The following is a 27,830-nucleotide window of genomic DNA, read 5'->3' as shown; positions in this document are numbered from 1 at the left end:
GTTCTGATCTGGGTTTGACCTTGAGTTATAAGCAGCCTGCTCCTACACAGACTTTCCTTTCAGACTTTCCTCTCAGTATTTATTTCTATTAATAAAGTATTTGCTTTAATTGTTTCTGCTCTTGCTTAACATAATAAAATTTATACTTTCCCTGACAGTCCTGAAAGCTGGTGGTTGCCAAGATAAAAACCTGAAGTCCAGAGATGATAGGTGTAACATAGCCCTACTCATGTCAGGTGACTGCCTTCTGCTTTGCAATTAACTTCAGCTTTATATTGCTGGAAAGAACAGCCAGTGCATTTTAATTCCATTTGATAGTGCCATAGTCCCATAGATGGGGGTAATGAGAACAGAAAGGCAATTTGCTAAAGAGCCCAAACTGATCTAAGCCACGTTGCTCAGCAGGAAACTGCTGTCAGCAAATAATTGAACACTGTGACTGTCAAAGCTTGTTTTAAACTGTATGGAAGTGATGGATGATGGTGAGGTTGGTGGTGCTGCACCTTCCCTGTCACCTTTGGTCTAACCTCTTCCAGCAAGGGTATCTTTTTGTACCACCATAGCCATATCTCAGACCTTCTCTTTGGCTTTGGCAGCCTCATTCTATACCTAGTATCAATGTTTAAGTATGAAATATGATTTCATATCTGCGCTGACAGCTGTAGCTTCTAATAATAAACTGTGTCTAATTCTACACCGTTTTATTCTCAGTTTCATACCTGTATTTATGTTGCACATTGCTGTAGAGCCTAAGCCAGCTCAGCTGACTCTGGAATTTTTAGCTTTCCAGTGCTACGTTCTCGCCGCAGCCTCAGCTCTGCACGGACAACACGAATCTTCAGTGCTCTCCTTACTTGGTTGTTCTCTTCCAGTCCTTGCTTTGCTCTAGCCATGCTAATACGTGAGCTCTGGAGAAACAGAGGGATCATAGTGATGAGGAACCAGGCTCAACTCTTCTTCCTTACCTGCCCTACCCTCCTCCAACAAAATTTTATACTATAACAGTATGATTCCTTAATACAATGGTTTCTTTTTCTCGTTTTCATAGAACAAAATTTGTCCTGCCTCTCCCACCTTCCCTGATCACCAACAGATGTTTGTGTACTTTCTCCACATAAAGGCTAGATCCAAAATGATTTAGGTGTTTTTCCATTCCACTTTGGGTATTTAGCCATTCAGGTCCCAAACTAATGAAAAAAAAAACAAAACTGAAACAAGATTTTTTTCTCTTTTTTCCCATGCCTACATGCCTAGAAGCATTTGCGGGGGTAGGTATTCTTGGAGCACTCTTAACAAGTGGCAAGGGAATGCTTTACAAAATGCAATGAGAGCTACCTGTTTCTTGTAAGGCACTTGTGCCTGATGTGAAGTGAAAGCCGATCAAACGCATTGGGTAAAAAGCAGCCCTTGATCTCTGTTTTCTGCTCCAGAACCCACAGAGGGGTGTCCTAAAGTTAACCAGAGGAGGGAGACCACCTTACTTTCTCTGGCTCGCTTCACCTTCAGTTCCCTCCTGCACAGCCACCTACGTGCCACAGCTAGGTATGGGCTTTCGTGGTCCTGGTCAGACCTCTATCCTGGCCATTGGGGTCCTCTCCTGGGTCAGGCAGGGTGTGGGTTTCAGCCTCTCAGCTTGAGACAGGCTGCGTGTCTTCCCTCCTGTCCCTCACGACCATCTCCTTTCACTCTCTTCTTAAGGACTACATTCCTGGTGCTTTTTAGGGAAGTGAAGACCTTTCAGCTGCTGTCTCTGGAGCCAGCTTCACGGACTGGACACACTGGTGCCCTGCTTGAGGCTGGGGAGGAAGAAGAAGCAGGGAGTAGGATTTCCAGATATGCCAGATATTTCTCATTATTTTCCTGCTGACCTGCTCTAAGCAGCAGCACAGGGCTCCCTGGAGCCCGCTGACAGGTCTCTTGCTCTCACATGTCCTCTCTGTAGCATGCCCTGACATTGAACTCTGCCTTTTGTGCAGGAGGAAGGCACAGATGGGTAAGGCAGAGCAGGGCTGGACTCCCAGGGGCCCGATGCCCTCCCTGGGTCTGGTCAGATGCAAGGTATTTATGCTGGGGGTGGTCTATGGTCAGTCCCAGCCCTCTCTCCATCCTTCTGCTCTTCCAAAGTGCCTTTCTCCGCAGGGAGGTGTCTGTGCCTCTGTTTGGGAATTGCACGAAGCAAATCCATTTTTCTTCACGGCCTTTTGAACATCTAAGGCAGGGGACGTCTTTCAGGCTGTTATTATTTGAGCAGTGGCTAGGATCAGGGCTGGAGGAAGACCTTCTGGGTGACTTGGTTGAGCCAGCTTGAGGGATGTATTGTGGCCTATGGTATCTAACCCATGCTTTCTTCTGGACTGTCGTTGCACTACAAATGGATCATCCTGTTCAAAGCTCTTTTACCAGTCCTGTTCAAATTGCATATATCTCTTTTGTTTAGCTGGAAAGCTAAACATGATAAAAGCACATGATTCCTAAGAACCTGACAATTCTTTTTTTCTTGAATTGTTTTTATATGTTTCATTTTTTCAGGCAGGAGATAAGTTGTACAAGTAAGATAAGCTGTAAGTATTTTAATTGTATGCCTGTTGTGTATACTATGTTAGCTTCAGTCTGTCTGTTGACTGGCCCTGGTTCCCTCAGAGCTCTCAGAAATAACAATCCTGCCATACTTGAATCTCTGCAGCTAATTCATGTTTATCCTTATTGAAGTTTTTTTTTGCTTTGTCTAAAGGATGATATAGGTGTTTTAATTCTATCCCATCTATTTCCCAAAGGGGACACAGGGTGACTCAGCCCCTCTGGCTTCTAAAACATCTCATTAGGAGACAGCCTGATGTCTGTGACATGGTTGTAGGTTGCTTACTGCTAATTCTTAAACTCCATCTGGTTTTGTTGCTGTTGTTGTTGTTTGGGTTTCTTTTTCTGCTCCTTCTCAAGTATTTCAGTTTTAAGTAAAGCATGTAACAAGCTCGCTCCTCATCATGACTGGTTTCAGAGCTCCAGCAACTGAGTCCCATTCCCAGACCTGTGTGAAATTATGTAGTTAATGAACTTATCACTGACTTCGTTTATACTGAAGTCAATGAACCACTGCAGCTCTCAAAGGGCCTGGTCTAATATGGTCTGCTACAAATGCAGATAGGCAACATAGGAGCTTCAGGAATATGTTTTGTGTCAGATACCTGAAAGTCCTTCCCAGTGACGTATGAGTACCCAGTTTTAGCCTAGGGTGATGTCTGAAGGATGTCTTATTCCAGACATCTACTGTGACTCATCTGCCCGTGAATTCATCGCCCTTTGTTCCCTTTGTAGTCAATGGAGAAAGATGAACACTTTGGTAGCATGAGCCTGGAGTGGACATCTAAAGTACTTGGATGAGTCTGCCCTGGAAGTGCCTATTCTGCTCTACTGTTAATTTCTATTAATGTATATTAATTTCCTTTATGCTTACTTGAGTTAAATTGCCCTTTTTCTTCTTTGCACCTGAAGGCACTGAGAGCTTTTTGAATTTTCTGCCAGTCTGCATCCTTTTATGGCTGAAGTGATGCCTATGACAAGCAGTCACTACTAATTCTTTCTTCTGTCTGTTTTCTGAAGTGACATTCTTCCTAACATCAGCCTTCCTGGAAATCATTCATCTGTGTTCGTTCTGTCACTGCTTTCTCATAACAGTATTTTTAACTAGCTACTGCAGGGAACTTATGCTCTGTGGTGACAAGTTAGTGCTGATACCTTTCTTTCCTGTGGTTTTTTTTTTTCCTCCCTAGAAAAAGGCCTCTCTCTGCTAGGGTACCATCTGTGCAACTATAGCCTGACCAAAAATGTGTTTAAAACGGTTGCCTACCAAAAGTCCTATGAAAAAAGCACTTCCTGTGGAGGATGGATACCATGGATGGTGTGTCCCCGGACGTACTATAAAACACAGTATCATACTGTTGAAGTCCCTGAAACCATCACTCTTACAGATTGCTGTGAAGGATATGAACAAGTTGGACTCTACTGCTCTTTAGGTAAGTTTTAGTCAGATTAATAGTTAAAATAAATGCTTCTGGTGGAAGAGGGTTCACTTAAACTGAGATGTGTAAAGGCTTAATTCAGTTCTGGGCAATAGGTTCCTGTTCACTGAAATCAGTGAGTCTGCAAAAATCTACAGTAACCTTGGTCCAACATGGTAAGGAGTAGTCATGAAAGACTAATGCTCCTGATTCTTGCTCTTGGCCACCCCTAGTCACAAAATCACTAAAGTTCCAGGTGAGCGTGAAGAAGGCACCTGCTTGCTACCCCTACAAGGGCTCATTACTTGTCCTGGTTCAGTCCAATATCTATGGCCAAGGGCAATAACTCACATAGCCTTGCTTGGTGCTGTGTCTGCGCTGAGCGTGCTTGCATTTACAGTAGGAGCTTTCTTCTCAAAAATAATTCAGGATGCACTTAGGATAACATCTCCTTTGATTTGGAGCAGAGTCAGTTCCCAGGATGCAAACCCAATTTTGGTGTTAATTTAAAACAACCTGTGGCCTCCGGGGAAGTTGGTACCAACTGCTTTCCAATCAAAACTACATTAGGGCCCATTTTCTCAGGGCTTCCTTGGTTACCTAGGGCTATGTTGCAGGTCTGGAAAAACTGGTGAACCTTTTGATGGATCTGATCTAACTTCTGAGTTTTAATAAGACTCTACTCAGGAAGACTTAATCATCTTTGACTCAAGATGGAAGCTCTTTCCCCTTCCTACATCAGGGCTACCAGTTGTCAACACTACATTCCCAATTTTAGCAGAACTTGAGATGTAAATGGAAAGGATTTCTTGGGGAAAAGGAACTTTTTTTTTTAATGCATAAAGCCACATGCTTTTAAGCTGAACAGGCATCTTGGATTAGCTAGGCCAGCATTGGACTGTTCCAGCATCCAGAAAATTCTGCAGAACATAATTTTGTCTCCTATTTTCAGTATGATGTTGTATTTTCTCCATTTCCCCTTTTCAAGTTATGGTCCTGGGAATTTACGTAGTCACAACACTGTCACAGAAGATTGAAAAGGAAAGGTCCTGTTGCAGCCCTGGCCCTTGCTTTGGGTCATAAGACTTGGGTGACTCAGATCTATGGGAATGTCCCCGAACTGGCTCCTGCATCAGATCATATAACGTGACATGACAGGGTATGAGCCATATGTCTTGTCATGGGATCTGTCAAGAACAATGTGTTCATCCTATTTGTAAGTTGCTTCATAACATTGGAAAATGAACCTCCAAACAATTTTTGCCATGTGTTTTCTCAACAGTTACTAGTAGAATATTGTGTCTAGCAGGAAAATGCTTTTAACAGAAAGATGGGAACACAGAAGTGGTCGTTGTGTTTTACTTGTTCTTAAAATGATTTGCTAGAGAAGAGAAATGAAAGCATAATTAGATACACATCATTCTTATATTTATTGTATTCTGCTATTGTTTGGCTCTGTGGCTGTTGTGGAGTGTCAGCCAGGGCAAAATTTGACCTGCAGGTTATGGTGTGTCCAGGTAATCTTGTCAGACTGGCAAAGGACCCACTGTTGATCATGTGTATTTTCCAAGCATCAGTTCCATGCTGGGGAAAATCTCCAGTAGGTCTAATTATTGTTTAAAAGTTACTTCAGTAAGGTCTTTCTGATATACATGCATGTGCATACATGCGTGCACCTATGTATCAAATGACAAGACTGAGAAGCAAGTGGCGAAAATTGCTTTTTAATTCTGTAGTACAAGGAAATAGCTGTTAGTGTTGTGGTTTAAACCCAGCCGGCAAGAAAGCACCATGAAGCCGCTCTCTCTCTCCTCCCACTCCCCGTCCCCAGTGACATGAGGAGGAGAAAATACAGAGGAATGCTCATGGGTCGAGACAAGGACAGGGAGGGATAACTCACCACTTATGGTCATGGGCAAAAGACAGGCTCAACTTGGGGAAAAAACAAAATTAATTTCATTTACTACCAATCAAATCAAAACACCAAATCTTAAAACACCTTCCCCCCACCCCTCCCTCCTTCCCAGGCTTAACTTCACTCCCAAATTCTCTACCTCCTCCCCTCCAGCAGCACAGGGGGATGGGGAACGGGGGTTGGGGTCAGTTCATCACACATTGTCTCTGCCACTCCTTCCTCCTCAGAGCAGGACCCCTCACACTCTTCCCCTGCTCCAGCGTGGGGTCCCTCCCACGGGAAAGAGTCCTCCACGAACTGCTCCAACATGGGTCCTTCCCACGGGCTGCAGTTCTTCACGAACTGCTCCAGTGTGGGTCCCTGCCATGGGCTGCAGTCCTTCAGGCACAGACTGCTCCAGCGTGGGCTTCCCATGGAGTCACAGCTGTCTTCGGGGGCACCCACCTGCTCTGGCGTGGGGTCCTCCACAGGCTGCAGGTGGACGTCTGCTCCACTCTTAACCTCCACGGGCTGCAGGGGCATCCCCTCCTCCGGCACACCTCCTCCTCCTCCTTCTTCACTGACCTTGGTGTCTGCAGAGGGGTTTCTCTCATATTCCAATCTTCTCCCCCACTGCAGGTTCCCCTTCTTAAATCTGTTCTCCCAGAGGTTCTACCACCGTCACTGATGGACTCGGCCTTGGCTTGGCCTGGTCCGACTTGGAGCTGGGGAAGCTTCCAGCAGCCTCTCGCTGGAGCCACCCCTTCTGCTCCTCCCCCACTACCAAAACCCCGCCACACAAACCCAAAACAGTTAGCTCAATGTTGAAGAGTCACTAGCTAGCTATGGTTTGTCTCTATTTGCACAAGTAATCTTGATTTTCAAGGTGTTTCAGAACCTCTGAAAATCAAGAACATCTTCTTGGGTGGAAAAAAAAAGGCATCCTGGTATTTTTCCCAGTATAGTTCTACGCCTTTTAAAAGCATCTCTAGGGATATTTTAGGCTTGAGAGCTGTTGATGAGCTGATTTCATCTAGCATTAACAAATCTGTAAATCTCTTGTAAAGCTTAGCTGCAGAATTTCCGCTCTGCCCTTGCCACGTTGTTGATGGGCACGCTGGGCAGGTTTGTCCATGAAATACTGTGGTCACCTTGACTCTTTTTCCTGTCAAAGTTAATTTGGGAATATTTTAAACCATAAAAGGATTTGTATGGCTTCTAGGTGATTTCTGTGTTTACATTATTCTGGTATCTTTGATTTTCAGGGCATTAGTCATAAATTCTGTGAATGGTAATGCACTGTCTAGACACAGTCTTAAATAAATGATGAGAAGGGAAACTGGAACTGCTGAAATTACTGCACAGCATGCTGTTGAACTACTGTTATTTTCTTCTTGATGTTATCCATGCTGGCATGCTCTCCATCCTGGTAGGAGCGGAAAGGTCTCCATGACCTTTCACAGCAACCTGCTCCTGGCCGCTCCCTACCTTTTCTTCCTAGAAGAAAACATTTACCCTTGCCTGGGATATGGCAGGCCCTGCTTTTCTTAATTCTTTACTGTTGGAAAAAGTGTCTAGATCATTAGCCAAGTTACTCTGGTAGTTCTCAATAGTTGCCCATCAGTCCATTAGGATAGTATTATGCACACACAAACTACTTTAACTTTTTTAAATAAAAATTGAAAAGCTAAGTATCTAAAAGTTAGGAAGTGCTAGAATTAATTCTAGAGGTAGAATTAAATAAAACAACCTTTGTTTCCTCTCCTTGTGCCTGTGCATGCAGATTAATAAACTCTTTTAATTACCTGATCCGGCGCTGCCTTGCCCCGAGGACCACGTTTCCCTGTGGTGCTCAGGGACGACGGAGCCCCTCTAAGGAGCTCCCCAGCAGCGCAGCATCCTGGCCTCTGCATTTGGTGCGTGGTGCAGAGCTCTGCTGAGCCTCTCTCTGAATAGAGAATTATTTATCACCTCTTAAGGTGATAAACAGATAGCAATTTGTCTTCACGAAGCCTGCGGGAAGGGAGCGAGGTTCTCTGTCTTTGACACCTGGGCAACTGAGCTGCAGAGGCACTGACATCAAACCATTTTGTGTGCCCACTCTCAGACACCTAGGGTGCAGGTTTAATTTTTTCTTAAATTTATTTCGATTTTGATTTTCAGAGTGCTTAGTGCTGCCTGTAACAACTTGCGTGGTTGGCACGCAGAGCCTCGTGTCCTCGATGGTGACTGTGAGCAGTCCCCTGATTGCTAAGCAGGTCCCAGGGCTGGCAGGTCTGGTTCCTGGACCTGAAAGGTTGTTACGAATTTGTTGTATGAAACTTTCCCAGCATCTTGCAGGATTTTTTTTTAGGTGGAGAGTCCAATTCTCCAGGCTAGTTTCCAGCTGCTTGAATCAATGGTATGGTTACTTCTCCTGGTGAGTGGTTTGCTGCCCACCTTCTACCTTACTGCATAAGATGAAACCAGAGAGCTTCTTTATCTGCCATCTAACCCTGCTTGATACCCAGCTAGGGAGCAGAAGAGTGCATCAGCATGCGATGAAGGCTGTTTTTTAAGCACACATATACAAAAATACCTTGAAATAAGAAGGTCCAGGTTACTTTAATCCTGGAGTTTCTTAACTTGAGAACACTTGATTTGCAATGTTAAGGCCATGCTTTAATCAGAGAATGCTTTGCATAACTTCCTAAGGTTGTCAGAAAAACAACTGTAAAGTAAAAAAAACGTTCATTTTAGGTGCCCAGGTAGCTCCTCAGCAGGGCTGGGACCTTCCAGAGCGTGCATGCAGACGTTTGCATGCTGAGTCTAACCGGAGCAGCGGGGAGCTGCGGCACAGCTGTTCCCCCTGCCTGGGCTGTCACCAGAAAGCCATGGGACATCGGTGTCACCAGGGGCATGCGGGCAGCACTGCAACATCCCACTGGGGTGGGAAAGTGCCAAAATGCCCTACGGGACCTCACCCAGAAGCAGGTGTCTCTGGCTGCCCTGTGGTTTGGGTCCCTTGTGTGCCCTCAGCTGCTGCAGAAATGGGATGACGGGTGTCAGAGGGTATGTCTCTGCCTATTCCCCGTGGTGACTGCTTATGGACCTCCTACCTGGGAACTGTCTTGTCCCTTTTTGAGCCCACCGAAGCTGTCTGCCTCCACACCCCCTGTGCCAACAAATTGCAGAAGTTCATTCCCATTTGGGTAAAGAAGTGTGTGCTTTTACCCATTTTATTATTGTGGGCTCTGGTGAATACCAGCTCCGCTTTCACCTTACCCCCTGCCTTTGCGATTTTGTAAACCTTGACCCCCAGCCTTCTCCTCTCCACAGCAAAAAGTCCCAGCCTTTTAGTAGTCTTCCCTTGCAAGTTATCTGCTCCATTCAGTTACTCACCTCGTGCCTTTCCCGACCATGTTAACCCCAGGGGCAGCAGGGGTACCCGGAGTTGCATCCGAGCTGCGGGTTCACCACGGGTCCCTGCCAGCTCTCCAGCGATTGCTGGCGCGAGCACGGCCACATCACAGTGCTGCTGGCAGGATGAACCCGCTGGAGGTGGCAGTGGCTCAATTTCATTAAGTTTCTTCTCAGCATGCACAGACTGGTTTTGTGCTTCAAAGGCCATGCTCCCCCATCGTCCAAAAGCTGTGTCCTTGCCGAATTTCAACCCATGGCTCCTGAATATGTTCTAGTGAATGATGTGGCTTTTCATAGGGAGGGGTGTTAAATATTTGTCAGATGCTGAACCAGCACACCCTGACACTGCCCTCCATCCTGATTAACCCCCAGACAGGCAATCAGGGTGGAAAACATCCATCTGAGCAGGTAAAGTCTAGCAGTGCCCAAAGACCCCCAAAACAGGGTCATATGATGAAAACTGCCAGTCTGCCTTTGTAACAGGCTTTGCCAGGGGCTCCTTCTATAATCTCATAGATTTGTCTCCACCTTCTGATGCCTGAGACGAATGCAGGGGTTTGGTGCCTGGCTCTGCTGCACCCTCTGGATGAAACCCATCCCCTCCAGGTGGAAGGAGGGAGAAGAAGGGGGTTATGGCTGAGCTAATGGTGTCCCTCAGCATTTATCTCCTGGGAGATCCCCCTATTCTACAGTCACAGCAGACCCGGCAGTTCTCATGTGGGCAGGCTGGTAACTGAGCTTTCGTTGCTAAGCACTGGGTGCTGCATTTCTGCTTCTGTAAGTTTATGCAAATAATGGAGGAGAAAAGCCTATACTTTATCCAACTGACAGAGGAGTTAGCTGGCTTGCTCCCCAGTGCTGGCAGTGTTGCTTGGTAGGTGACTGTCCCCAAAGTGATTGAAGTGGAGAGCATAAATCGAATTTTCAAAGTGCGTCTGGTACAATGGGGCAGAAATGTGATGTGAATCCATCTCTGTTTCCGCTGATCTGAAAATGATGACCTTTTGATTTTATATAAATGGCTAGTGTGGCACTCGGCCAGGATTCAATCGTGTTTTCTGAGATTGCATGTGACTCATTAAATCTTTTACACCGCAGTTAAACATGCCAAAATAAGACCTAGGTGGAAAAAAGCTGCTTTGAACCTCAAACTTGCTTGAACTGCACCTGAATCTCAGAACTAGAGCTAGAGGCTCTGGGCATGTTTGAGTCCAGCTTACCAAGATCCACCTGGTTTGAATAGTAAGGAGCATGGGTGACGTACTAACACAGGGAAATCCCTTGGTGCTTGTGTCTGCGCAAGCTCCCGGTGCAAGAGGCTGCTTAGCCTCCCTGCACAGGAGGCTGGGACAGAGCAATCGCATGAGACTGGGAATGTGTGGGAGACTCATCTAAGGGCAACTGAGGCCATATCACACCTTATTGTGGCTTTAGACTAGAAATCAGGAAGAAGCTTTCTAGCAGTAGGGCGCGTTTGGGGGAGCGACCCATAGTGCCAGCCCCGGAGCCAGAAGCAGAGGTTCTTGGTCCATGCTGGGAAGCAGAATAGGACTACTGGGGCTTGCTGGACCCAGAAGTAACTTGAGTCAGATTGCACAGGGCTGATTTTTTTTTTGCCTCATCCTCCCACTGCAAACCTAGGCCTATGACTCAAAATGAACTTTGGAGGCAGAGTTGGTCCTGGGGAAGACTAAGGAGTGTAAGGGCTCTTGGTTTGCAGGCATGAAGGGGCCCATACTAGGCTGCATTAGGTAACAGGACAAATCCTGCTCCCTGTAGGACAGCCAGCCGTTCACTGGGGTTGGGAGCAGAGGTAGGGTTTCCTAATTTGCTGCCCAGAGCTCTCGTGGGTCTAACACCAACTCTACTTGAAAGACGCTCACAGCCCTGTTAAAGCATGTGCTCATTGACTGTGTACACACAAAGTGTACACACACAGTGTATCAAATACAATATAAAACTGTGGGAAAGTGCTGCCTCATGTATTCTGCATGAAAATCTTTAAAAATACACGTGCAAGTAACCTGCATACTGCTGAGAGGTCTCAACTCAGTGCTTTCCCTGTTTTCTAGCTTGTGGGTTTTGGCATGTTTTTCAGTAAAGGTGTGGAATCCCATCATTAAATCATGATTACTCTTCTTAATTACCTTTCAGAGACCCTTGACAAGCATATTGTGGGCTCCCAAAGAGACACAGACCATAGTCTTAAAACCACTGGTCTTAATAGTCTATTTCTTTGTGCAAATATGACTGTATGTCCAGTTGCAGAAGTGGCTGACAATTTTACATGCTGAATTTTCCACGCCCCATTTTGAGCTCAATCCCTGAACTGTAGATTGAGCTGGGGATTTGGAGTACTAGAAATGAGATCTGTTACGGAGTGTGCTAAAAAGCTGAGGTTCTCTGCTTGCAGTAGCCTCCAGTCTCCCATGGACTGGCAAAGAGGGGGAACTAGAATGTGCATGTAGCAGAAAGTTACATAAATTTAGTTTAAATCTTGATTAATCATGATCATTTACCTGTTTAAGAAGGTTACTTTGCTGAGGCCAAAAGTCCTAGATTCAGTATTCCCTTCTGCTTCTCAGAAACCTCAGGTTTACTATTATTCAGAGCCTTGGGATAAGAGAAACCCCACAGAAATGAGGGCTCATGAGAGATTTATAGTTTGCTATGGACCTTTCATTTGTTATGGATTTTATTATATTGAATGTGGTTTTCTTGCACTACAACCTGTTTCTGTTGCAAGAATAATTTTCATTTTTCTGCTGGCTGACTTTAATTGCCCAGGTCAAGAGTTTGTAGGACCAAAAACCTGTAGGTCCAAAATGAATGGAAAAGAGAAATCTTTTAGGTTGATTGGAAAGACCAGAGCTGAGCATTACTTGGACCTATGTTTGAGACCGTGGGTAAAAGCAATGTTCGTAGAGCTTAGAAATATTTTCTCTTTTCCTCCGGAGAAGAGTTATGTGCTGGCATTGAGCCAGGACCGCTGCCTGCCCTTGGCTTGGGAAGCAGTAACCTTCTGCCTTAGCTGCCCTCTCTGCAGGGCTGTCCGGCGTGGGCTAGCGACCTCCCGGGGTGGCTAGCTGATACAGAGCGGGTGCTGCCAGGCTGCAGACCATGGACTCAGTTCTGCTCCCCGGTCCCTCTGTGTAACCCACTGAACTGTACCTGAGAACAGCCTTGTGTCTCCGCTCTCATGTAACATCTTCAGTTCCTATAACTAAAGGTTAACTTTGTCACAACAGAAGGTTAAATGAAAACTCCCAATTTCTAGCTTAGACATTACCTGTTTCCTTTGATCATTATATTTTATTTGGATTAGTCCTAGCTGACATCAGGCACATTTTCTGTTTTGCAGTGCTTTCATTTAGAAACTATCTATCTATCTATCTATCCATCCATCTATATTATTAATGGAAAATTATCAATTCAAAATTTCTGTAAGAGAAATGTCATGAAAAAGAGAAAAATCTGAGAACATTTACACTCTTGAAATGAAATAATGGTATTTTAGGCTGCTATTTTCTCCCCATGAAAACCTCAGAACAGACACGCTTCTAAAATGAGGAGGAGGTGTTTGCTATAAATTAAATAGCACGATTTTATGGAAACAATTTTCTGTATTTTTGTTCTCAGAAATGTTTTTGTTACTTAGCACTCAATAGATCCAGTGTATTTGCCTCAAGACCTGGTATTTGTCCAATGGAGAATATGGAAACATCTGATTATCCTTGCACGTTCGATACTGAATGTCCAGGGCTTAAAAAATGCTGCAACTCATCCAAAGGAGCAGGCTGTGTGGATCCAATGCCAGAGGGTATGTTACTGATAAATTCAAGGCTGCTGCTAATAGAAATATGCTTAATTTTTCCTTCTGAGGGTGGAGGGGGCAGGAAAAGTGTTACCGTAGCTCTTCATAAAACAAATACGGGAATCTGCTTTGGATCAATTCCAGGATATTCAGCTTCAGTACTCGCACCTGTGAGCACTGAACGGTGTGTGGGTGCTGTGGGTCCAGCGGACCTCCCTTGGCTTCTTATTCTTCTTCGCTGGCACCGCTGCCAGCGGCGTATGGCGAATGAAGCCATAGCCATGTACATGGCTGTACATGGGCCCTTCATATTTGCCAAGTTAAAGCTTGCTTCGTTTGCTCAGAGGCTTCCTATAGCTCTGTCGCTTTCCATAGCATCAGACCTCAGATGACTTGGCTGTTTTATTTTGTATGCTTCAGGAAGAACGTTCTGGTACAATGTGACAGTGCTTGTGAAAATGGATTTTAATGAATTAATCAGAGTGGATTCCCACCTTCTGAATCATTCACGCCTTTTGCACTCCATGGTATGTACAAACACGAACGCTCCCCTGTGTTGCTTGTCGTGTCTATGCTTCTGTTACTCAGGAACCACCACTTGCTTCATAGTCCTCCGTGCTGGGCGTAACCTTGCCAGCCTGTCGCTCCCCGGTTTGTTCTGCCAGATTGATTTTTTTGGCCCTAATTTATTCCTAATTACTGAATGTCAGCTGCGTCCTCAAGCAGCTCAAGTAACATTGATTTATCAGCTTCTTTAGTAAATTTTTCAGCTCTCTTCCAAGGGCAATTTAAAGACATTCTGAAATATAGGGGTTTTTCCTACTTAAGTGATGCTTGCTCCAGCTCTGGCTCAGTTCAGTTTTGGGTCTATGACTGACTGGGTCCAGATTTCAAGACCTGCAAAGCGTGACGTTTTCTGATAAGGAGCTTTGAGTGAAACCTTTCAAGAGACAAGCCTGATCTATGGCGCTGGGACCTACACGGCAGGTGGACTCAGCAGCGCCAGAAGTTTCGCTGTGAAAACCCAGGCTTATGGCAGGGGCACCGTGTCTGGGTCAAGGGCGTTTCGTTGTCATTCTTGCCCCAGAAGCAGGGCTGGGGGAGACAGCAGAGCATTGCTTTTGCTGTAGGACCGAGGCTCTGCCTTGTGCATGGATTAGCAGCGGCCAGGGCACCAATGCATGCAGGGCCACGCGACAGCAGCGCGGCACGTCTCTCCCTGTCCCCGACACGGCAGGCAGGGAAAGTCCCAAGAAGAACACAGCCCTAGCAGAGGCGTGAGGCACGTTTCCTGAAAGGAGGGTCTGCAGGAAGGATCAGGCTACAAACTAAAGCCGTGCCCAGACAGGGCGGCTCTCTTTGTCCTCTCAGTGGTAGTTAGGATAATGGATTGATGAACTAGCATGAAGACCATCCAAGTCATAAACCCGAAGCAGTTCCCTAGTACATATCACCATGCCATGGAGAAAACCAGGCTTGGATGTGGCCTTTGAAAGGTACCCGAGAGGGCAGGTCCCTATTTCCCTCCATTTTTATTTCTGCTCCTCCCCAGTTTCCAGCTGGGAGTGGGCAAGTAGCAAAGGAAACCTTTCTGCCATCGTCAACTGGCACTGATGGGCCCAAGAACAGAAATGGTAGCAGTAGCATGGGGATGTTGCATGAGTGTAGTTCTTCCTCCTACCTGAATTCCCCCTTCTCATATCCTAAAAAAGCGAGAAACCCTGGTCCTGTTGCTGTGCAGTAAGGAGTAGAGGGCAAGGATCTACCAAGACTTTTATATCTTGGGCTAAAGCAAGCTATGGCAAAAAGTCAAACACTCAAGAAATAGGGAATACAAACCAAAGCTTTGCAATAAGCTGCTACTCAGAGGAATGTCTTCCAGGCCCTGTCTGCTTCACTGACTCATAATGCTCAGCCTACCACCATGTCCCTTCTCTCATTCCTGACTCGCAGTTGTGATGACTTGGTCAGTCCTGGGGTCTCTCTGTGGCTCTTAGTCCCAGCCTTCTTCGTCAGTCTATTGCTTTTCTTCTTTTCTTTCTATTCCTTTTGCCAGCAGTCTTTTTAGTTGCTTAAAGTAAGAAGTGTTGGACAGCTTTATTACAGAAGCCCTGTAATAGCATGTCTCTTGTATATTCTGTCTATTGAGATTTTGGTGTTTAAGCATTACAAGCCAAAGAGACTTTTCCCATATCTTCCTGGGTTGCATCCTCCTGCCTAAGAATTTGAGATCTGACATGCAGCTCCACACCTACCTTAGCTTGGCATGACTATATCGTAACTCCATTGTGAAATGTGATAATAATAATAACTCACCTTGCATAAATACAGACTTAAATGTTGCCACTTTGCTATGGTTTCTGAATTGGTGCTTTCTACACTCGGGTTATGATGATAATCCTTGCATAAGTTATGCCTCTTTGGCATACAGCTGTGCTGAGAAAGGAATGAGATACTGAAGTGTTTGTTCCCCTGTTTTCCAGATTACTGGTGCGTTACAGCCCTTGAATGCCTCCGTGCACCATATCCAGAGTAACCGTGCAGAAGTATATGCCGGGACAGTGGCCTCTTGGGTTCTCATTGGACTGCATCAGCCAGCTCCACTAGCAGAGGTTTCTTCTTCCTTGAAGGACATTGTGAAGCGCACGTATGAAGTGCTTGACACAGAAGTGCAAGGTTATTATAATCCTGTCACAGGGGGAAACATTTTTAGGGGGTTTCATCCCTCTTCACTTGGGATTTCATCTATATGACTGTCAATTTGCTTTTAAAAATAACATAGTGGATCTTGTAAAGTTTGCAAATATAGCCCTAACCTTTCCATTATAGGATGGAGAGGTTTGTAGATCATAATGAGTGAATAGTTTGGAGGGGAATACTCCTGATTCCTCAATTAAATTTATTTTCTCATAATAGCATAGCCCATCTTCAGATGAAAAAGCAAAGGTGTCCATATTTGTAGCACAATCATTAGTTGTATTAAACAGGTTCTTAAAAAAAGTGTTTTCTTGGGAAGCAGATATACTCTGTTTTTATAGACATGTGTTACAGTAGCTTGCAGGAAACAAGTCGTATTTATAGTCTGTTAATTACTATAGCGCATTACCACCTACTTTTTAAGTGTTAGGTAAATATTTAAATATATTCAGTTTAAATTATTTTAATCTACTTACTACTGTGTGGTTACCTGAACATTTTCACTCCTGAAATGCATCCATAAGCACTGTTGTCATCACTTCTTATTCTGTGTTTACTTTTGAAAACTCAGTCCTCAGTCCAAATTTCAGTGAAATCACTGAGTAAATCTCCTTTCTCCTGCCACTGACATCTCTTAGGTTTGGATGGCATCCTGCAACTGTAAACAGGAGCTGCCACTAACTGTCCTCTTATTCCAAAGAATTGGAGTAAAAAGTGATAGGGTTATAACTGTTTGGGGAAGGGCAGCATTCTGATTTCATTGTACCCCTATACATCCAGAATTGCTTCAGCAGAGTTACTGCAGGTTTACACTGAATTTATCATATCCAGAGCCTGGTCTACACACATTGCAGATCAAGCTTGATGCTGCTATCAATATCTGTGCAAGTTGTGTTCCTCTTCTTAGATGTCAATGAATGTTCCTATGCTGAATTCAACGCTTGTCCTGAGAAAAATACCTGTGTAAATCTGGAGGGTTATTACAGCTGTGACCCTCAGCATGAACATGCAGATGTCATCTCTCACCAGCTGAGCCAAAGAAAGGAAGGTAAGAGACATAGGTCTCACCTTGGGAAATACCAAGAATGTTTGTGGTCTATCACAGGAGTCACCTGCAAGGCAAAGATTTCTGGAACACACAGTGCCCCTTCTCCTCCTGTTGGGAGAAGATGCCACATAAGCCAGCTCTTAGCTATTTCTGACTGAAATGCAGTGTATTTATTTCATAGTTCCTTGCTGTTTCTCCTATCTGACCCTCAGCTGTCCTCACTCACCTGCCAAAATCTCTAGCTTCAGACCCTGACTGCTTCTCAGAGCAAGTCATTCATTGTCAGTACACCTCCCCAGCCTCCTGGGAAGATAGATACAGTTAATGACACTATTTGTACACAAAGTCTTCCCATTTGACTGTGTGACTGCAGCCAGGACTCAGTGGTTGTATAATCCCACTCTGAGCAGCTGCACTGCCGCTGAGTCCTCTGCTGGACTGAGTTTGGCAATGGGTGAAATAATACTTTGTGGTACTAGCTCAGCAAAAGATAGAGGCATGCACTTACAGCCCACAGACATCAATGGGCCTGCTAATAGGCTTTAAGTTAATGAGATAGATAAATGCTTGCAGATTCTATGCTTTAGTTAAAAAACAATTTTGCAATCCTTTAATCTCAAAAATTGAGATAATGTATTACTTTATGCTTTTGTGATAGGATAATATGTTTATTTTCGTTCCTATTTATATTACTTCTACTGCTGCTTTTCAGCTGCAGAAAATGTAAATGGTATTATTTTGGATTTACTTTGTTAGGAATACTTTAACTCTTTGATAATACTATTTTTCCCCTAGGCATGCCAGCATCTACTCCAAGTTCAGCATTAGATCCCATTAACACTAGCAATAGCTCTCCGTCTATAAGCAATTCAAGTCTCTTGTCCATAACTAACCAATCTACAGATGCTGGGTGCTGTAAGTAACCTTGGATTTGAATGAATATTGTCTTACTTTTAATTCAGCCCCTCTTTGATCCCTTTTTCCTGGGGCTGGTTGAGTGACAGGAGGGTGTTCACAGAAGCTGTTAATAGTTTTGGAGTGAATCTCCACCTATGGAAATGAAAGAGAGAGCCTTCCCCAATGGGACATTCAGACTGGGGGCTGTGGTGCTGTGAAGTGACCACTGGAGAAACCCCACTGTTATCCCCATGGCTACTGAAGGGAACTGGCCTCTGGAAGTGGAGGTGGCCACACTGGGCTTCTTGAGCCACTTGTGAGCCATTCAAGTGCAGGTCCCATCACACGGCTTGTGCTGGATAATCCTCCAGCACAAGAAGCATGCCAGTGAGTGCTGTGTGAGGCCAGCACCACTCACTCGCCCTGGACTCAGCTCCCTGCATATCCTAGGCTTGTCCTGGAACAAGGTATGAGAGGATCTGCTACCAACCACAGGAGCTCCTCCTGGCCACAGCCACTGGGGGATGCTTTTGAGTCCAGGAAGATGTTGGTGGGAGACATGAGTCAGGGAGGTTGGCCACAGCTACCCTGCGCTGGAGTTAGCCTTTGTGAATACTCTCCCTGCAATACATTAGAGCTGTCTGAGGGACTATGATGGGAACAAACCCATTTGTCTTTATATGGGTGACTTTCAGGCAAGAGTTACCACAATACTTTTAACAACATCCTGCTCTCCTTGTGGGAGGAAATAGCTTTAAGTAGTTCTTTGCCTAGCTCAGAGAGACAGACTGGATATTCTTCATCTTCATCCACAGCTTCTGATCCAAGCTGAAGCTAGAGGAATTAAACTGCAGTCCCTCTAGTGCAGGGGGCGGTTTGGCTTTGGGGGTGTTTGGCAGCCACCTGGCTCAGAGTCCTGGAAACAATTATGTCCTATTGAAACAATTTAAGAAGACAAACTTTTTTCTCAGGCTAACCATTAGCATGAAAGAATTGAAGTTGTGGCAGCATCATGCCATGGTCTCTAGGTTAGCGTGGGGGATGATGTTCATCTCACCTGACCCCAGCTATCTACAGGAGAGTTGTCTAGTCTGGGCTTGCTCTCTAGTTGGTGGAGGCAGACAGGCTCTGCTGGAGGGCAATTCATCCTACCCAGTTTAGACATCTCCTCCTCCTCCGCCTTTGAGGAGAGAAATCATCTCTGAAGGGTCCTGTCTTTTCCCATTGACATGACAATGATTGCACTGGAGTAGAGTGGCATAAACAGGTGAAATGCTGCCCACCACTCTGCCCCCAGCCTCTATAAGCTGGGGTCTGTGGGGTTTTTCCAGGCAGAAATCATGGCAGCCTTTGCATGAAGAGGTGCATTTTGGTGATTAAAGTGACAAGTGGCAAAGCAGGTGTCAATGTATGTAGAGTACACAGATCCACTATTCCAAACTTACTCCTGTTGCTTGAATCTGTAGCTCACTGTTTGATTATTAGTGTTACTAGACATTCAACACAAATATGTATAGTAAAAGGAAATAAAAGGAGTAAGCACCCAATTAATCAGTCTAGTGGAATGGTTCATGGATGAGGGGACCTGGTAGTGTGAGAGGGGCAGATTCTGTCCTGACATAAAGAGGAGCTTCCCCTATTGATTGTCAAAGTGCTTGTCTATAATACATTTAGAATAGCACAATGCTTTACAGATGTAATGTTGCTTTTTCTGTGATGACTCTTCCTGGGACTGCAATAGATCCCTCTGCAGTTAGAAACCACCGAATCTTCAGTGTTACCAGCAACAGTTTTGAAATGTCCTGGCATGTCGCTTCTACTCTGAACCATACTTTCCAAGTCCAAGTGTTCAAGGGCAAAGAGATTGTACAAAACCTGAAGACAGAGGAAATGAAAATGGATGTGTCTCAACTGGAGGCAGGTGTGCTGTATTCAGTAGAGATCAGCTATGAAACCTGTGGAAAAACCAGCATCTCCCGTCAAAATGTCAAAACAGGTAAATAGCCACTTTAAAATATATATACATTCTCTTTCTCTCTCCCCGCTCTCTCTCCATTCACTCACAGTTCAGCAGTGATCCATTTGGTCCTCCCTGAACTCCATTTCCCACCTCCTTCAGCACTTTTTCTTTCCTCTACCCCAGCATTTATGCAACCCAGATTATCAGGCAGCAGAGCTCTGGCCTTAGCTGATAAAGCAGTGCTGGAGCTGACTCAGACTATTACAGATATCAGGCTAAGCTAGAATACTGTTTTGTTTGGGGTTTTTTTTGTGCCTGGCACTGCATTCTGCTGCCGCCCATCTCCCATCAGGCCCCATTTTTCCTGGTTGATGGCTGTGGCCATTGAGAAATTCAGTCAACTGGTTTGTCAAGGGCTCAGCTGAGCTAACAAGAGTGCCCAGGGGAAGGCCAGATTCAGCTGAATATTTGTGAGTTACCAGGATTAAAGGGAATAACAAGGGCTGTGTAAGAAAGCTTGCAGAATACCTGCATAATTTTGTTCAATTAGCTAGGGATACTAGCTCCCTGTGACCCTAGTGGGTTGATCAAACATAATTTTGCTTTTCCATTATCCTTAAATTATTTCCTAAGCCTTCATGCAAATAAAGAAATCAATCTCTCCCCATTTTCTTCAAAAAGCAGGCAGTGAACTATTTAATACTGGCCACAGTGAGAATGCTGCTGTTTATGTTTATCCGTAAGAGCCTTCCCTTTGATCAGATGAGGGATGACTCCAGTTTGGGTCAGAAGGAAATTACTCCCTTTGTAGCAGGAAAGTAGGAGGTCTAGTGGTTATGGAAAGAGGGGGCTGAACTTCAGATTATAAAGTTGGAGCCCTTGAGAAAAAGAAAAGTTTTCCAAAGGTCAGTCCAAAGAGTAACAGCCTCAGATTGTTTATACAGGTTAAAGTGGTTATAGTTCTTTGGCTCTTGGTTTTGGCTCACATGCTCTGTACATTATCTGTTAGGGCTTACCAGACACAGAAGTGGCATGCACTGTTTTTTGTTATTATTTTCAGTTTAAGAATATATTTACTATCCATGCTACCAAGATCAGGAAAAAAAATAATAATTGTGACTGGTGGACCAGAGATGAGCTCACAGGTGATTCAACCCTGGTGTAACTCAAATGCAGGAGTTATGTAGGGTCAGGTCCACAAGGATATATGTATACCCAGTTCTCATGCAGTTGTAATCAAGCACAAAAATATCTTTATGGTCCTAATGTAAGTGCATCTCCTCAATGTATAGGAAGCTTGTAGCAGAATATTGGCTTTATTTTCTTGGTTTAATACCAAACTCTCTCAACCTTCTCCTCCTTCTCCCTCCATCATCTGAGATTTTGGTCTGGGTACATCATTTTTGACTGAATCCTTTCCTCTTCCACTTTGTCACTGTGTATTTTAATATTGTGTCCTACAGAGGCCAAGATATTTGGTGTTACTGTAAGGATTCTCAACTACAACTTCACTGATGATTTCCATAATGCCAGCAGCTCAGCATATGAAGAATTTTCAAGACTGTTGCTTACAGAGGTAATGCTAAAATATCTGTGGGTAATATTTTTTTTTTTCAAATTAGGATTTATTTAATGTAATAGAGGATTTTATGCCTGGCTGAAATATCCCTTGAAAATCATCATACTGTTTCCTGTGACCTTTCTTGATAATTAAAACAAAATTCAATTGACTAGACACATCAAGCCCTTGGCCTTATTAGCAATGGAGCCAATGAGAATTTTCCCCTACAGAAGAGTAAAGGAATTAAAAATGCAGGCATGCAACAGGGACTCCATTCCTTGGATCTTTAGTTTGGCAATAAACTCACACTGAATTGACTTCAGGCTTTTTAATGGATTATTGAAATGACATTGCTGGCATTCATTTCAGCACTGTTTTCTCAATAAATGTCTGACTGCTCTCAGAGCTCGGTCTTCTTTAAGGAAAAGTGACTGGGTGAGGCTTTCTTCTCCAGCCCCATTCATTGCATGATGCACACATATAGCCACTGTCCATGCTCAGGTGTAATCAGCCATAAACAAAACTTGAGTCATGAAGTCTATTACCAGCTCTCAGCTTCCCAAACAGGGGGAACATTTCAGATGCCGCAATATCTCACAGTTTTGCTGTAGAGAGCAGGGCCCATACAAAAGAATTGGGATCTCCATCCAAAATGAGACTTTCCCAAAACAAGGGGGGACTCATAAACATATGTGAATATAAAGCCAAGGAAAAAAAAATAATGGAGCTATACCTTCAAAGGCAGCACAGAAGAGGCATTTGCTCATGAGAAATAGCAAGTTAAACTTCCTGACATGGTTTTATTTCCAATAGGTGCCTCACCCTGATCTGAACTTAGACTAGTTAAACAGCTTGTTTGTAGGAATTTTTGGAGCAAACTCTGGCTGAACAGGAGGAAAGCTGTGTTTATTTATGGTGCTGCATTGCGTGCTCAGAGGCATGCTTTGAGGTATATGTAGGAGCAAAAGGCTCAAGCACGGAGGTGCCTTCTAGAGATGTAAGGTGAAACTGCCAACTCCTGCACAGCTCAAATATTGAAGAGCAGTATGCCAGCTTTAAGGTTCGGAGTAACACCGTTTGTTCAACTGATGTGTCTACTTACCGGATTGGTAATCAACCATGGCGCAATTGTGATATTGCCTTGAAACTGGGCTGTCTCAAACACATTTTCTTGAAGTCACCCATCCCCATTTTTCTTGTCTCATCCTGAGACTTTTTTGTCATTGGACTCAGCTGCAGGCTGGACTTGGACTGATGAGTTTCAAATAATTGCTGGGAGCTAAAGCTATGCCCATACTCATAAACGAAACATTTCCTGAGCCATTCTCTGGCACTGACACCAACTGGCCCAAACCATCCTGTACCCCTGTGGTTGGGTCTTCCAAAGTACGGTGGTCACATTCAGATTGCCTATTGGGACTGGCCCCTGCTGATGCTAAGTCTGCCTGGGTACTGCCTGGGGGACTGCTAGCTGCTAGTAGTCAAAATCAAACCAGAGTCTGCTCCAGCAACAGTGGAGTTGACCAAGTTCCAGTGTCTGGGAGTGCAGAGGTGAATATGTAAGAGGCTTGGGACAAAAAGCTTATGCGACATACACAGCTAACATCAAGGGTCTGATGCATGCAGACTTACCGGGCCAGTTCAGCTCTGATGCAGGCAAACAGGGGCAGAAGGAATTTTGATCTCTTGAGCCAAAATGAAATTTGGTTTGTAAGACCAGTGGTCAGATGGGTACCATTTTTACGGGTACCTAGCTGCACCAAGGAGACTCACACTTCTCTGTGCCTCAATAATCTCTGAAAAGTAAGGTTTCTGAAACACTTTGAAACTTTTCTTTTTACAACATTTTCTATGTTGTGCATATATAAATCTTTAAAATCGTACCGCCATAGTTCAGTTTTAAAAGGAGCTATTCCTGTTGGGTTCCTAACTGTCGATGCTTCTCTCCCTTCACTCAGCTTGAGAATTCATTTCCACCCAACATTTCTGCTTTATACAAATCTGGGAAGCTGAAAGTGCAGACTGAATCCCTGCAAGCTGGAAGCATCATTGTGAGGCTCAGAATCACTGTGCAGGATCCCGAGCTTCCAGTTGATGCCTCTACATTTGCCCCAGTGCTTTCTTACCTGCACAATGGCTCTGTGCTTTTGGTGGATCAGCAAAACACTGCAGTGGAAGGTAATTTTTATTATTTTTTTTCAAACAAGAACACAGCATTTGTGTTCTGATCACACACAGTATTACCAGCATTCTTCACAAAAGGTACTTTATAGAGAGACCAAGTATGTGGTTTGTTGGAGGGAAAACCATGACTTAAGAACTCTTTCATGGGCTTTTATCCATAAGCCCAGAAAGGATCAGACGAAGGAGCATTGGCTGTCCCCAAGTACCTACAGGCACAGCTTCCCTCCACTGTGTTTAAGGAGGAGTGGAGCCCTTGGTTTCCCTATTTATTTTCCTCCCTCTCCTCTTTGTGAGAATTTGGAAGTTTGCCATATCTTTCTTGAATTGAATTGCAGATAGGGTTACTGTGGAATATTTGTAGCCTTTGGATACACATGCCCTCTAAACAGTTTTGTGCTTCAGGGCTGTGGGGCTGCATTTGGCCCAGGGTTTAAGAAAAGAAATCTAACATCTTCACTATAGAAATCCAGCCAGAGAAATTCCCAAGTGTCCTCTCAGTGAATAGGAATAAGGAAACACGCATGGAATTTATGTTAAACTAGGCCTTTGTTTGATCTTCAGTAATCACCATTTTTATCTTCAAAGGGCTAAGTTCTGGCTTCAGGTTTCCCAGCTGGCAGAGCCAGTTAGTGTTCAGAAAGTTGCCAAAGCCGACAGAATGGGTTATTCTCTTCCAGTGTATTGAGCCCTTAAAAGCTCATTTACTGTGATCAGGGAAAACTCCCTTTGGAGCTGTGAAGCATATGGAGGTTAAGGAGAACAGGACAGGAAAAAAACAGAAAAGACAAATTGCACCTGAAGCCTACAAATGTCACAGTGGTAGCAGATACTGACTTGCAAGATGCTGATGCGTCTTGCCAAAATACTTTACAAATACTTTACAAATGTTATTGATCCTGGGACCGAAAGGGTGGGGAGGAAGAAGGCAATAGCTCTGGACTGTTACTTTAATTGCAGAAAACCAGGTGGCTTCCAGTAGCACCACTCTTAGCCAGGAGCACAGCCAACTCCTCCTTAGGAGTAGAGCAAAGGGGTCTATTTCTTAGCTCTGCCAAAACAAGCATTTGTTTGACACAAGTTTCCTAGAGTCAAATGTGGAAAATAAGGCAGAGGAGTGAAGCACATGAAGAAAAGATTTGTATAATGGGCTGTTTTGCTTCCTGGCCCCCGAGAGACCTGGGACATGCCCTTTGACAGTGAGCCCGCACAGATCCTCTTGCACCAGTGGAGCAATGCCACCTGGATCCTCTGTGGAGCCTGGCCACCAAAAGGCTAGGTGCTTGGTTTAGTGACAGTGGCAGAGCAGGGAATTCAACTTTGAAACAGCAACGGTGACGAGTCAGAAGGGATAGCACAACTGAAGGGGGTGGAACAATTGCATCCCTCTTTGAAGATTCATAAATTATTAAGTTCTAGAATGGGACTTTGTTTCGGAGAAATAATCACAGTGATTAATGTCTGCATGTTTGCAGAACAAGCACTTACGATAATGCATTGTTCAAAACAATTTTCTAGCCTCTGATCAGAATTATTTGTCCCAAGATGCAGTTTTCAGTCTAGTTTTCAGCTCTCCCTCACTTACGGCCCTGAGGCAGTGAAGGTGTATGCACAAGGGAGTGCACAGAGGGCGGGCTCACATGGGATTCACCAAGATTATTCGTGTCCAAAGCATTAACTCGGCCCTTGCATGTTTGCTGGAACAGGGTGTGAACGGTAATATAAGACTCCAGATCTAAATCCCTCAAGAGTGAAGAGACTTGGCAATAAAATAGGTCTATAACTCCATGAAAGAAGCATGTCTAATTAATTCAGAGGAGCTGAAATTAGACATAAGGAACACCCTTAGAGCGTATTAATGCATTGATGAACCAGGATATCTTTTCTGACACTACCAGAAAGGGGGTCATAGTTTTACAGTATTACCTTTGAGATGAAATCTTTTATAAAAAGAGTTTTTGCCCTTAGCACTTCCTCTGTTAAGAACTGAAGAGTGCTTCCCATGGGAGTTACTTGCATTTACCTTTTATTTGAAGCAGAAGATTATTTGGATTAAGTCTCTATTTAATATTCTATCTACTGGTAGCTAGTGGTAACAGATCTATTCATTACCTGGTGTATCTGGAGGTACTGTATGCAGAACTTGGTATAATATATGGTTTTGATATAGCTATAGTACAGACAGACAATATTTTTTTCACTTCAACTGTTTACTTCTAAAAAAAAATTATTAAAAAAATCTTTACCTGGAGAAAATACTTTTCAGAGTACAAGGGCAAAGGTTGATTTTTATGTGAGAGAATAACAACACAGATAGCGTTCTGCATCACTCAGAGCTTGGCTGTCAGATAAATGATGAAAAAAGACCACATTCATAAGTTCAAAAACTGAAGAAAGGACTACTTTATGATGGTTTCTAGTTTAATGCAGCCAGAAGGGAGGCTATCTGACTGATGTTCTGGTTTTGGTCTTGCAGACTGGGATGAATGTGCTTCTCATGCTGAGAATGACTGCTCTGTGTTTGCTGAGTGTATCAATTTGATGGGCTCGTACCTGTGCAGATGCAAGACAACCATGGATACCAATCCATCCCGACCTGGAAGAAACTGTGAGGGTGAGCAAAAGACTGGCATGTAGTTTCCTGTTGCCATGAAAGGTTCGAATAAGCCGTGGGTTTTTACCTCTGCTTTTATTGCACCTGTTTATATAGCAAACAATGTATACATAGATGCACCTTTGTAGTACATGAGGCGTACTTTCTCCTCTTTTGGTATGTCTGGGGCTAATTTCCTCCCACTCTAATGATCCGTGGCCTGAGAACCAGAAGAGGAGATGCAGGAATCAAATCTGCTTCTTTGTATAGGCATAAACCAGATTCAGCACCATAAAAATCATGTGTGCTACAATGTCTTAATGAAATATCCAAGACAGGTTTCTGTAATGCTATTACGTGTGGCTGAGTGGTCTCAGTCCCATTTTCAGGCCAGACCCTGGTGCCTCCTCATCCACTTTGAGGTCCCATTTCAATGTGTTTGCTGTGTTGCAGGTGAGATTGTGGACCCTCTCACCGAAACGGTGGCTCCTGAAATAACAAACAGCACAGGGTTTTCTGCTGAAGAAGTAAGCCCTGCAGGCCCTGCTTCCCCTGCCACCACCAAGGTGGTGGCTGCTGTAGGCTCCAAGATGAGCACCGCCGATCACCTCCCTGCTGCACTGACCCTGGGTGACAAGCAAGCACCCCACGGTCATTCTCCCACCAGCGCTCCTCCAGCCACTTGGAAAAAAGGCCTGGCACCACAGACGGGCTTCCTCGGAGACCACAGCCCCACGGCCACGGGGGTCTCCGCCAGCAAGGAACTGGCCATCAGCGCAGAGCGGCAGGCGGCCGTAAATCCATCGCAGCAAAGCTCCGTGGCAGAGGCTTCCCCCAGTGCACTGCAGCGAGCGGCCGCTCTCACAAGTGGGGCCATGGGCACAGCCGGGCAAGAGCAACTCAGTTCGCCATTGCTGGTGTTTCCAAATCAAACAGCCTCTGCTACCACCAGAAGTCACACAGCTTTTGGTGTGCCTGAAGCCAGCTCTCAAGGTGGCCCCAGAAGAGCTCTGCTGGCCGCAGGGGATGCTGGCGTTCCCACCCTCAATGTCACTCTTAGAGAGCACGTAGCGATGGGAAGAGAGAACAGCTCTTGGTCTGAGAAATACGCTGGAGCCCTGGGGTCACCAGCTTTGCCAGGAGTCTCTCCAGCTCCCAGCCTGACGCCAGGCCCAGCCATGGACCGCAGTGAGTATGCGTTTGGCGGGGGCCTGCTCGCGTGGTAATTCGGCTGCAGGAGAAGCAAACCTCACTCGGAGTTGGGAAAGATACACAGTTTGAATCAGCGGTCTGGGATGAAGGCATCTGAAACTAGTTTTTCTGTGTCAAAATTATTTTCTTGCAGGAATTGGCACTTATTTCCTAAATCAGCATGTCAAAATAATTTCTCTTCCTGGTAATCTGGCAGTTAGATTTATCGATGTTACATTTCTTCATCTCAAATCATGCAGTGCACTGAGCGTGGCTCATCGAAACATATGCTGCTTGTCCCTTTGCCACACATCTTGGTTTCTCCTGCATGCTCTGGCACCAGGGTACTGCAGCAGCAGCGGTCGCCTATGGAATTACCTGAGACACCTGGGAAGGCAAAAGACCTGCCTTCCTCTTCCTCTCAGTGGAGGATGGATCAGGCAGAGCCCCGCAAATCCCCTGTGGGGCAGGAGCTGCGTGGAAACCTGTAAGCCACTTTGTCAAGAGCTGTAATTGAGAGTAACTAGGCTGGCAGGGAGGGCTTAATCTGTTTGGGTTTGGGCGGATGTATGGGAGCTAATTGGGGGATTTTTCTAT

At 44.8% G+C, this 27,830-nt stretch overlaps 1 protein-coding gene across 1 annotated transcript in view; it reads left to right on the top strand.

Annotated features, from left to right (window-relative positions):
• The first annotated feature begins 3,079 nt into the window (after positions 1-3,079).
• UMODL1 (uromodulin like 1) overlaps positions 3,080-27,830 on the top strand; it is a 50,495-nt gene continuing 25,744 nt past the window's right edge. The window contains exons 1-11 of the mRNA XM_052794066.1: positions 3,080-4,010; positions 12,950-13,111; positions 13,526-13,632; positions 15,589-15,781; positions 16,710-16,850; positions 17,646-17,765; positions 19,489-19,743; positions 21,171-21,283; positions 23,227-23,446; positions 25,926-26,063; positions 26,496-27,230. Of these exons, the coding sequence (XP_052650026.1) occupies positions 3,893-4,010; positions 12,950-13,111; positions 13,526-13,632; positions 15,589-15,781; positions 16,710-16,850; positions 17,646-17,765; positions 19,489-19,743; positions 21,171-21,283; positions 23,227-23,446; positions 25,926-26,063; positions 26,496-27,230 (2,302 nt within the window). The 5' untranslated portion in view covers positions 3,080-3,892. The remainder of the gene's footprint in view (positions 4,011-12,949; positions 13,112-13,525; positions 13,633-15,588; positions 15,782-16,709; positions 16,851-17,645; positions 17,766-19,488; positions 19,744-21,170; positions 21,284-23,226; positions 23,447-25,925; positions 26,064-26,495; positions 27,231-27,830) is intronic.

This window comes from Harpia harpyja, chromosome 8 (genome assembly GCF_026419915.1).
Source record: "Harpia harpyja isolate bHarHar1 chromosome 8, bHarHar1 primary haplotype, whole genome shotgun sequence".
In the NCBI taxonomy this organism is placed as follows: Eukaryota; Metazoa; Chordata; class Aves; order Accipitriformes; family Accipitridae; genus Harpia; species Harpia harpyja.
Note: the sequence above shows the minus strand (reverse complement) of the source record. Positions and strands in the feature narration are given on the sequence as shown.